This window comes from Trachypithecus francoisi, unplaced genomic scaffold (genome assembly GCF_009764315.1).
Source record: "Trachypithecus francoisi isolate TF-2019V2 unplaced genomic scaffold, Tfra_2.0 Lachesis_group8, whole genome shotgun sequence".
NCBI classification, from domain to species: domain Eukaryota; kingdom Metazoa; phylum Chordata; class Mammalia; order Primates; family Cercopithecidae; genus Trachypithecus; species Trachypithecus francoisi.
This window is the reverse complement of record NW_022681473.1, coordinates 21,611,677-21,623,724: the sequence shown is the minus strand read 5'-3', so window position 1 is coordinate 21,623,724 and position 12,048 is coordinate 21,611,677. Positions and strand designations below refer to the sequence as shown.

Below are 12,048 nucleotides of genomic sequence, written 5' to 3'. Positions count from 1 at the left end.
GGGTTTTACTATTAGTAATGATAAAAAAAGGAAAGTTATGCTCAAGCTGACTATGTCTTCATGAAGAAAGTACTCTCATGATTCAGGCTGTAGAAATTTCAGACTATTAACTAGTAATGAGGATGATATTTGGGAAGTTCATTAACTTATTTGAGAAGAAATACTATAAGTTGAGTTAAATGGGAAAACACCATTACACTATAGAATTGACTTGCTACAGGCAACTATTTTATTTTGCAGGGACTTTAGGTGGGTTGTTCAGCCAAATACTTCAAGGAGAGGACATTGTTAGAGAACGAGCAATTAAATTCCTTTCTACAAAACTTAAGACTTTACCAGATGAAGTCTTAACAAAGGAAGTGGAAGAGCTTATACTAACTGAATCCAAAAAGGTGAGCTTTGGTCTTCATTTGGTGGAAATTCTCTAAAGCAAAAGAGCATACATGACATTGGCAGTATTCCTCAATGTTATGTGTGGCTTGTGTATAAAGTGGTATATCATATATCCCATTAGAACCACCATAGAACTTCTGAGTTTTTCTTAGATTGTATTTAGCACTTTTGTCAGTGGTAATGATGAATCAATTTGGTAATTTAAAGGAATCTGATTACATTTAAACTTTTTGTGGTAGTGTCCTTAAAATGTGTGCAACCTCTGCAAATCACCTCCTTCAGGAAACTTTCTCTAAGTCCTACCCCTCTCTTCCATTTTAGGATACTCTCTCATAGTATTCTGAATTATTTCAAAATGAAACATATTATCACATCAAAGTGACCTCTTTTCACCTTAGCCCTTGACACTATCCGCTCTTCAAGGGTGAAACCATGCTTGTCTTTGCTCCCAGCATCTAGCATAATTGTAGACGCTAGGATTGGCAAGGTGTGTCACAATTAACTTTTCACTCATCTTAATGTGCCAAAGTTTGGGAATCGTTTACTTCTGTTTTTGAGACAGAGTCTTCCTCTGTCACCCAAGCTGGAGTGCAGTGGTGCGATCTTGGCTCACTGCAAGCTCCACCTCCCAGGTTCACGCCATTCTCCTGCCTCAGCCTCCCGAGCATCTGGAACTACAGGCGCCTGCCACCACGTATGGTTAATTTTTTGTATTTTTAGTAGAGACGGGGTTTCACCGTGTTAGCCAGAATGGTCTCCATCTCCTGACATCATGATCCGCCCACCTCGGCCTCCCAAAGTGCTGGGATTACAGGCTTGAGCAATATGTTCAAGAAGATTCAGTGTTTTCTCTAAAGAATGTGATCACTCTTATGGTTCAGGCTATAGAAATTTCAGACTACTACTGCCCACTTCCTTATTGATAAGATTATTTTTCAGTGAGAAAGAGACAGATCTTTAGCTGGGAGTATCAGACTATTTTACCTATGCCCCAGCTAGTAATCTGGTAGAGCATGTCGTGATTGTGAGCTCCTTTGGTCCATGAATAGAAAAATTTAGACCCACTGATATGGAAGATTTAACATGAGACTTGCAAGGTGTCCTATTTTGTGTACAACAATTACCATATTAATATGAATTAGACTGCTTTTAAATATAGGAAACAATCTGATTCAACAGTTTGCTACAGAATTTTTCCAGCCATTTTTTAAAGTCACTCCCCTGAATAGCCAATTTAAGAATTTAAAAAAATTTTTTTTTCTTAACTGCTCTTCCTTGAAATTTTAATGCCACATACATACTGTAGATCTGTTTATGGTACTATATGTATATCTGTGCTTTGTACATAAAAATGTAACATTTTCTAAGAACCAATTTTTGCCCCTTTGGAGAATGCCTGGTTTACTCTGAAGTTCAATTGACTGAAGCTAGAAGTTGCCTTTTCTTCAGTATTTCGGAAGCATTAATATCAAACTGACTTTAGTAACTGAAATAAATTAGCTATTTTCTTTCAATGTTGATCTGTCCCATTCAAATGATGAGTATACTGTTATTCTGAATTGTCTCTTTTCCAGGTCCTAGAAGATGTGACTGGTGAAGAATTTGTTCTATTTATGAAGATACTGTCTGGGTTAAAAAGCTTACAGACAGTGAGTGGAAGACAGCAACTTGTAGAGTTGGTGGCTGAACAGGCCGACCTAGAACAGACCTTTAATCCCTCGGATCCTGACTGTGTGGACAGGCTCTTACAGTGCACTCGGCAGGCAGTACCCCTCTTCTCTGTAAGCTCTTTATTTTTACACACCTGGTATTTGGATTACTGTATTAGCTGTATATATTTCCATAAATACTCACTTTAACATTCCCCTTAAACCTTTCCAGTAGTGTCCCTTATCTGAAATGCTTGCTTGGAACCAGAAGTGTTTTCAGATTTTTGAATATTTGCATTGTGCCTGGTTGAGCATCCCTAATTCAAAAATCCAAAAACCTAAAATGTTTCAATGAGCACTTCCCTTGAGCATGACGTTTGAGCATCATATTGGTGCTCAAAAAGTTTTGGATTTTGAAGCATTTCAGATTTGGGATTTTCAGATGAGGGATGCTTGGTCTGTGTTTATAAAGGCCACAGTGGAATTGGTGAGAACCCAAAGCAGCAAGAAATGTTTTTGAAAGAATTTTTTTTTTTCTTTGAGACAGTCTTGCCCTGTCACCTATGCTGAAGTGCAGTGGCACGATCTTGGCTTACTGCAGCTTCCACCTGCCAGGCTCAAGCAGCTTCCCAAGTAGCTGCTTCTACAAGCATGGACTATCACACTTGGCTAATTTTTGTATTTTTTGTAGAGCCAGGCCTTCCCCGTGTTGCCCAGACTGGTCTTGAACTCCTGAGCTCAACCAATCTGCCCACCTTGGCCTCCCAAAGTGCTGGGATTACAGGTGTGAGCCACCACGACTGGCCAATAAAAATTTTTAGTCTTCCTAGAGACTTTTTAAAAGTCATGAGGATTCTGTATTCTGTCTCAGGCTTTGTGTTTCCTCTGGCCATGCATCTTCTGGGATGTGCATACATTCATTTGAAAAACACAATTTAAAGGAACTATCCTAGATCAGGTGTGGTGGCCTGTGCCTATAATCCCAATCCCAGCACTCTGTGAGCCAAGGTGGGAGAACGCTTGAGGCTGAGTTCAAGACCAGCCTGGGCAACATAGCAAGACCTTGTCTCTACAAAGAAAATTAAATAATAGAACTATCCCTTTTCAGAAATGTGCAGTCTGAAAATCCAACACTAAAAGGTTCTCACAATGTATTTATTTATTTATTTGAGACAGTCTTACTTTGTCCCCCAGGCTGGAGTGCAGTGGCGTGATCTTGGCTCACTGCAACCTCCACCTCCCAGGTTCAAGCAATTTTCGTGCCTCAGCTTCCCAGGTAGCTGGGATTACAGGCACACACCACCACGCCCAGCTGATTTTTTTGTATTTTTAGTAGGGATGGGGTTTCGCCATGTTGCCCAGGCTGGTCTCGAACTCCTGAGCTCAGGCAGTCCATCCGCCTCAGCCTCCCAAAGTGCTAGGATTACAGGCATGAGCCACCATGCCTGGCCATGTCCCAAATTTGACCTGAGAATCAAGGAAGAGATCAAAATGTATAGATGTCCCAATGCTCCAGATAGCTTTGCAGTAAAGTATATAAGGGGTCTTCAGAAAGTTCCTGGAAAATGCATATTATGAAAAAAAATCTATGCATGGATTTCAAAACATTTTTCACCAAAATAAACTTGTATTTATAACATGTCTGAACAGGATATAGTTTGGGGAACTAAGAAGGGTAAGACATCAGTTTGAAAAAAGAGCACCTGTCAGAGCAACATGAATTCTGCTAAAGTTGAAGCAAGAACAAACATCAAATTTATGGTGAAGCGTGGTGGAAGAATGGTGAAATCATTGATGCTTTATGAAAAGTTTATGGAGACAATGTCCCCAAAGAAATCAACAGTTTACAAATGGATCACTCATTTTTAGAAAGGACAAGACAACGTCGAAGCCCATCGCAGCAGATCAATTTGCAACAAAAAATTTAATTTGTTTATGCCCTAAATGAAAAGGACTGACGATTAATAGCAGAAATAACAGCCAACATCATAGACATCTCAGTTGGTTCAGCTTATACAATTCTGACTGAAAAATTAAAGTTTAACAAACTTCCTACTCAATGAGTGTCAAAACCACCGCGCTCAGATTAGTTGCAGACAAGAACAGAGCTTTCAATGGAAATTGTAAACAAGTGGGATCAAGATCCTGAAGCATGTCTTTGAAGAATGGGAACAGGAGTTGAAACATGGCTTTCACAGTGCAATTCTGAAGATAAAGCAGAGTCAAAGCAATGGCTACCAGGAGGTGAAAATGGCCCAGTCCAAGCAAAAAGAGACCAGTTAAGAGGAAGGGTTATGGCAGCAGTTTTTTGGGATGCTGAAGACATTTTGCTAGTTGACGTTCTGGAGGGCTAAAGAATAACGCTTTTTATGAGCTTGTTTGGAGAAAGCTGGCCAAAGATTGAGCAGGAAAACGCCTGGGAAAGCTTCACCAGAGTCCTCCACCACCATAGTGCTCCTGCTCATTCCTCTTATCAAACAGGGACAGTTTTTTAAGAGTTTTGATGAAAAATCATTAGGCATCCACCTTAAAGTCCTTATTTGGGCCCTTCTGATTTCTTTTTGTTGCCTAATCTTAAACACATCGTTAAAGGGCACCCACATTTCTTTAGTTAATCGTATAAAAAGACTGCATTGACATAGTTAAGTTCCTAGGACCCTCAGTTCTCTGGGATGACTGATATCATTGCCTGCAAAAGTGTCTTAACCTTGATGGAGCTTATGTTGATAAATAAAGTTTATATTTTTTATTCTTTGTCTTTTAATTACATTTTTCCATGAACTTACTGAAGCCCCTTCGTAGCTCACCTATTGAGGTTATATCTGGGGCATGTTGGGGTGTGCACTATATTGTATTTATAGTCAGAATACTTGATGCTATAGCACTCAGCATTTATTGAATGAAATTCTCCTATAATAGTTGAGCAAATATTTATTTTTTGACAATGCATTTTCTTCGTTTTCTTACAGAAAAATGTCCATTCCACAAGGTTTGTGACATATTTCTGTGAGCAGGTTCTCCCTAACCTCAGTACCTTGACTACCCCAGTGGAAGGTCTTGATATACAGTTGGAGGTAAGCAAAAATTTCAGCTTTAGCACTGATAAGGCATTCTTATATTTTAACAAAAATGTAAACCACTAACTTAGATCTGATTTCAGAGGGAGCAATTTAAATGTCTGGTAATGGCCAGCCAGTAATCTCCCTAGACCAGAATTAATTGCGTTAGGACTGCTTCATGGATTCAATTAAGGTTTGCTGCAGTGGGAAAGCACTGCCTGTAGTTTTTATAGTCGGTCTCTACCTCTGTAGCCTTAATATTTTTAAATAAGGTGTTTAATTCATCCATTTGTATCCATAACTGATAGAGCCAATTTTAAACTGGATTAACACAAAATATCCTTTATTCCTTCTTCTCCAATAGAATTCACTACTCCTCCCACCTTTGTATCTCAACCGTAATGTATATAAACATTTTTTCACAGCATCTGTAATACTTTACATTTGTTTATAATCTCTCCCTACCTTTAACCTGATTCACCTCTGTATCCCCAGAATCTGGCACAAAACTTGATTTTGAATCAAGCACCCATTAGTGATTATTGAATTGGACTGAAATACGGAAATGCGTGTGCCATTTCCCTCATAGGTCTTTGGGATAGAGAAGAATCTCACTGTGCACTGGCAAGGTAGTTTGCTTCAAATGTGCTAGGCTAGGCCTATCAGACTGGGATTGGGAAATGCGGGAATGAACCTTGAGAATAGTGGTCATTACTAATAGTTTGAGTAAATATCCAGAGACTAAATTTAATAGGAAATGAGGCCCACCTTAACCATGAGTAATTAGTTCTTAGCTGTTGAGAGTTCTTACTAGTGTGTCTTTATAGTTAATATATTTATCTTTTTGCCTTGTAATTAGCACTATCGTTAACCTGTAGCAGAAAGTGTCATATGTATTATTTTCCATACTTCTTCTCACAGATATATTGGAAATCATGAGATCCGGGTTTTAGGGTCTGCCCAGCCACTTACTCCCTGTGACTTTGTCGAGCCACATAATCTCTGACCTTTACTTTCCTTCACAGTAAAATGTTGGGCTGCATCTCTAAGGTTTTCTTCCATTTCAAATGTTATAACAATTCTGTAAAAGCATAATTGAAAATAAGTAAAGTCTTAAATCGTTATCTAGAATTACTCTCATTTTATAACCCTTGCTTATTCAAAAAAACAGTAATAGTGAATTGTGTGTTTTAGGTATTGAAATTGTTGGCGGAGATGAGTTCATTTTGTGGTGACATGGAAAAACTAGAAACAAATTTAAGGAAACTATTTGATAAGTTATTGGTAAGAACTTTTTCCTTTCCTTATGGGATAGTCAGTATATAGCTCAAAGTCTAATTTAGTATTAATTTCTAGATTACAAGAACCAGTTTTTGAAATTTCAGTTAAACAGTAATCCTAACAAGTATTGTTAGCTTCTTAGGCCACATGTTGTTGTCTACTTTATTTTAATCTTGGTGTTTCTTATAATTAGGGAGAAAATAGGCTGTCTGATAAAATCATTAGCAGCATCACTGAGTGATTTTCTTATTTGATGTATTTGTATAATTAACACAGTGATAAGCATTAGGTCCTTAGCATGAATTGAGTCATCAACATCTGATGCTCGTCCAGATGTAACTTACTGGGTTGTTACAGCACTAATACTGAATGCCATTGGCAGCACTTTGCTTGTAATGAGTCAGTACTTAATATGGACTAATGTTCAGAAAAGATATTTGTAGTAAGCATAGTATAGTCGTTAAGAGCATCAACATTTGATGTCAAACCTAGATTGAATTCTGGCTCTTTAGTTTATTAACTTTGTTACCATGGGAAGGTTACTCTAACTCTCAGGGCATCAGTGCCTTTATCTGTAAGTGCCTAATAAATGATAGCTACATTAATTTTCATTATTAATAATAGCAGCTGTAACAGGTTAATATGGAGCATTGACAGGCTAGAGAGTTGATCCAGTAAGTTAAAAAGAAATCCAAGTGTCTGGTTTTGGTAGTTTTTAATGCTCTATGTCTTAAAAACATGCACTATAATTCCCTGAACATCTGTTTATAATTCGAATATGTAGAGCAGATTGCAAACATCTGTATATTTTTCTCTCTTAGGAATACATGCCCCTCCCTCCAGAAGAAGCAGAAAATGGAGAGAATGCTGGTAATGAGGAACCCAAGCTACAGTTCAGTTATGTGGAATGTTTGTTGTACAGTTTTCACCAGTTGGGCCGAAAACTTCCAGATTTCTTAACAGCCAAACTGAATGCAGAAAAGCTCAAAGATTTCAAAATCAGGTGATACATGATTGAGGTGGCTCAATCCTTGGCAAAGGTGGTAGCTATCTTGAAGTTCCTTGGGTTTTGCTTTTGTTCTATGAGAGCTTTCTCTGTATCCTGCCTTACCCCAGTGGTACAGAATGGAGGGTTCAGATTACATGTTTGTAAACATTTGACAGAAGTGAGCCAGGCACGGTGGCTCACGTCTGTAGTCTCAGCATTTTGGGAGGCCAAGTCAGGAGGGTTGCTTGACGCCAGGAGTTTGAGACCAGCTGGGCAACATAGTAAGATCCTATCTCTATAAAAAATAACTTAAAAAAATTAGCAGAGCATGGTGACACACCACTAGTCCCAGCTACTTGCAACACTGAGATGGGAGGCTCACTTGAGCCCAGGAGCTCGAGGTTACGGTGAGCTGCAGTCATGCCTCTGCACTCCTGTCTGGCCGATGAGATCATATCTCTAAAAAAAGGAACAGTAAAAGCAAACTTAAAAAAAAAAAAGACAGAAATGACTTAACAAATCCATGGGGGATAAAGGACTCTAGCTCTTCCTACTTGTTTTATGATCTTGAGCAGGTACCCTAACATCTCTTATTCCCCCCAAATTTTTCTCAGTTGTTAAATGATAATAGTACCTACCTCATCGAGTTGTGGGAATTCAATAAGACAATGAATGTACAGCTTTTAGCACAGTGCCTGGCAAGTAGTAGGTATTAGTAAACTGTAGCTGCTGTTATTAATAATATCTGGAGCAGCAGCCCTGGAGAAGTCAATATAAGTAGTTTTCACAAAGAGACTGCTTATTGAATTGTTCCATTAACAAATTCACATCTTAAATTTTGAAATGCTTGAGCCATTGTGTTACCTGTTACTATCCTCTACCATGTGGTAAGGCAGAAGTTTGATACTTGATGAAGCTCTTGATCAGAAGCAACTTAAAATTTTGTTCTTTAATTTATTGGTCATGTAGCCATTTCTGCACTTAGGATCATTTTGCTATAGTATAAGATTGAGTTTAAAAACAAAATTGAAGTGATGAATTGCTAATTAACAAATACGTTTTCATTTAGGCTGCAGTACTTTGCACGGGGCCTGCAAGTTTATATCAGACAACTTCGCTTAGCTCTCCAGGGTAAAACGGGTGAGGCCTTAAAAACAGAAGAGGTAAGAATACTGGCTCACATTTCATAAACTGCTAGCTCCATACAAAACTCTATAGACTTGTGTTGGGAGTTTTTCATTTTCCCTTATCTCACCTAATTTAACAGTCTTCATCCCAGTCCTAATGAAATATTTTAGATTTTCGTTGTGTTCCTATAACTTAACCTGATTTATTTTAAAACAACTTCTATGTGTATGTGACCTTACTCATTTTTTAGGTACATTCTAACCTGTCAAGGGAAAACACATTATTTACTTTCTTTGCCACATCTAGATTTGTTTAGAGTCAAGCAATAGGAATACACATTATCTACAGATTTAAACCAAGGAATTATGTAAAGACTGTACAAGTGATTCTGATAGAGAAGTGTAATTGCTCTAGTTCTGTGTCAGAATGGATTACGCCTCATAGAAATTATTGGCAGTTTGTCTTAATTTTCCTTTCCCTTTGCAGAACAAGATTAAAGTCGTTGCATTGAAAATAACAAACAATATCAATGTTTTAATCAAGGTAAGTCTGTAATAGCAAGTGACATTTCTGCAGTTACCACAAAATCATACATTTATTTATTTTAAAGTTTTACATAAGATACTTCCAACAAAGGGAGGCTTGCAAACTTCTATCTCAAAGCATTGAAACAGATAGATACAGTCTAAGAAATTTCAGTGACTTAAGTTCTAGTGGTCTTAATGCTATTGGGTTCCTTTGAGTGGCCAGTAAATCCCTGTTTTGCTTACTCTTAAGAATGGACATGTGGTGTGTAGCACAATGAAATGTTTTGCTATGTTTGTTTTTTTATAAACTTGACTACGTAATAAATTGAGAGCTTTCTGTACTGTAGGCTAGGGTATACCTTTCCATTAAGCCATAATTACTTTTCGATTCTCTTTACCCTTCCCAAGTATCTGCTAGCCTAAATAAAATAATAACCTGAGAGAACCAGAAAAAATCAAAAAGTAGCCATCACTTGTATTATACAATACAATTACAGCTTAATTGTATTGTGCCAGATGGGAAAAAGAAACGGTATTTGTAACACCTACAGCACGTAACCTGCCAGTAACAAAAATTGGGACTAGTATGTCTTAAAGCTAATGTAAAAATGATATGGAATAATTATAGTTGACCCTTGAATAATGAAGGGCTTAGGGATACCGACCCCATGCATTCCTTTTGACTCCCCCAAAACTTAACCACTGGCTGGTACAATGGTAGTGGGTTATCAGAACTTATTAACATTATCATCACCAAAATTGGTATACAACCCCCACCCCACTGCTAAATTTGACTGGCTTTATAAAAAATCATTTTAAAAAACTAATAGCCTGCTGTGGACAAGAAGCCTTACCAATAACATAAACAGTTAATTAACACATTTTGTATATGTAGTATATACTATATTACAATAAAGCTGCAGAAAAAAAGTTTTATTATAAAGAAGAGAAAATACATGGAAGTGTATTATCACAAAGGTCTTCATCCTTGTTATCTTCACATTTAATAGGTGGAGAAAGAGGAGGGGTTGGTCTTGTCTCAGGGTAGCAGGCAAAAGAGGTAGAAGGAGAGGCAGGCACACTAGGTGCAACTTTTATTGGAAAGAATCTGCGTATAAGTGAGGCCATGTAGTTCAAATCCAAGTTGTGCAAGGGTCAACTGCAGTTTGTGTCAGGAGAGAGAGGGAAGCATTTGAGAAAAAGCAGCTCTGATTAGATGTTGAGGAAGGAGTATCATAGTGCCAAGTAGAAAAGTGAAAAGGCATTAAACACAGAAGAGGTAAGAGTATTATACTAATCTCCTAAGGAAATGTTTCCACTAGCTGCCATTTATTACAAATCTTAAATATAAGTAATTATTTTGCATAGTAAATTCATATATAAAAATGTGAGATTTGACTGTATTTGAACCGCTGATACAAGTCTATGTTGAAGATACAATGTGTTAAGAACATTTTAAACTTAGCAAATGCTTATTACCTGCATGCAGATGAGAAAATGTTCTTTTCAGGAATCTGTAAATTATCTAAAGGAAGATATGGGGAAAGAGAGATGAATAGGGCCAGCAACCTGTGTGTAGAGTGCTCTGTGAATGTAGGAAGAAAGTCAGTTTCTCCTGCTATACTCACAATGCACTTCTAACACCAGATGGGTGGAGGTTATTCCCCTACATCAAGTAAGTAAATAGTTGTGCAGTGGATACTAGCTGTGTGTCCTCCAATTCAGTCCTGACACTATCTACCTAGAGGTAGCATCAGATTCCACATGTTGAGGGCCCAGTCCCACAAGACCACTTCTGATGACAGTTGCAAGCTACAAGTTGTTTTACCCATGCTTCTGATTGGCTGGCTATAAATAGGGGTTCCCACAATTTAACCAAACTTAAGCTGCTAGAGCAGCTTACAGAACTCAGGGGAACACTTACTTATGTTTACTGGTTTATTATAAAGGATACATATGAACAACCAGATGAAGAGATACATAGGGAGAGGTCTTGAAGGGTCCTGAGTGCAGGAGTTTCCATCCCCGTGGAGTTGGGGCATCTACTCTCCCAGCACGTGGATGTGTTCTTGTTCATATTCCGTCCTGGAACACCCAACACCCCTCACTCTCATACACGCACACATACACACACACACACAGTCCTTTTCTGTTTTTATGGAAGCTCCATTACATAGGCATGATTGATTAAATCATTGGCCATCAGTGATAGATAGACCTTTATTGGTGTTAAATCAGCCCCTCTGTCCTCCGTGGAGGTGGGGCTGGACTGAGTTCCAACCCTACAAGTATGTGGTAGGTTCCCCAGGCAGTTACCTCCCTCATCCTGTGGTTATCTAGGGACTTTCCAAAAATCACCTTATTAAAATAAACTCAGATGTGGTTGAAAGATGCTTGTTAAAAATAAAAGATTGCCTTTCACCTTTATTGCTCTGGAGCTTTTCAGGAAACAATAACAAAGGGCCAAATGTTTTAGCAAAAGATAATCATATTGCTCTAGTCACTTAGGAAATTTCAAGAATTATTGGAGCTATAAGCCAGGAATCATGGACAGAAACCAAAATGCAGTCAATACAGTCCTTCTGTATCCAAGGGGGATTGGTTGCAGGCCCCCCGGATACCAAAACCCTCAGATTAACCCTTATTAAATGGCATAGTATTTGCATATAACCTACACAAACCCTCCCCTATACTTTAAAGCATCTCTAGATTACTTATCATACTTATCAACCTAAAATAATTAAAAGTCCCAGGGTCCAATTAAAAGAGTTTATTCAGGTACAAAGTGTGAGATTGGCCATCTGCGAGCAGAATTACACCAAAGAATGCTGGTCAGTGCTCCTGGTATGGGGAAAAATGAGGATTGTTTATATGGGCAAAAACTGATACAGGCATAAACTGAGGTGCTAAAAAGAATGACATTTTCCATACAAAGGCTAACAGATAGATATATGATTGGCTACTATTGATTACACTCTAAGGGTATTAACATTTTATTTTAAAGAGGTAATAGTCACAGTGGT

The 12,048-nt window shown here is 38.1% G+C and overlaps 1 protein-coding gene across 2 annotated transcripts in view; it reads left to right on the top strand.

Moving 5' to 3' along the window:
• API5 (apoptosis inhibitor 5) overlaps positions 1 to 12,048 on the top strand; it is a 31,992-nt gene that overhangs the window by 9,201 nt on the left and 10,743 nt on the right. For both annotated transcript variants that reach the window (XM_033205336.1, XM_033205335.1), the window contains exons 5-11: positions 241 to 392; positions 1,968 to 2,174; positions 5,012 to 5,116; positions 6,296 to 6,385; positions 7,204 to 7,385; positions 8,440 to 8,533; positions 8,985 to 9,041. In XM_033205336.1, coding sequence (XP_033061227.1) covers positions 241 to 392; positions 1,968 to 2,174; positions 5,012 to 5,116; positions 6,296 to 6,385; positions 7,204 to 7,385; positions 8,440 to 8,533; positions 8,985 to 9,041 — 887 coding nt within the window. The remainder of the gene's footprint in view (positions 1 to 240; positions 393 to 1,967; positions 2,175 to 5,011; positions 5,117 to 6,295; positions 6,386 to 7,203; positions 7,386 to 8,439; positions 8,534 to 8,984; positions 9,042 to 12,048) is intronic.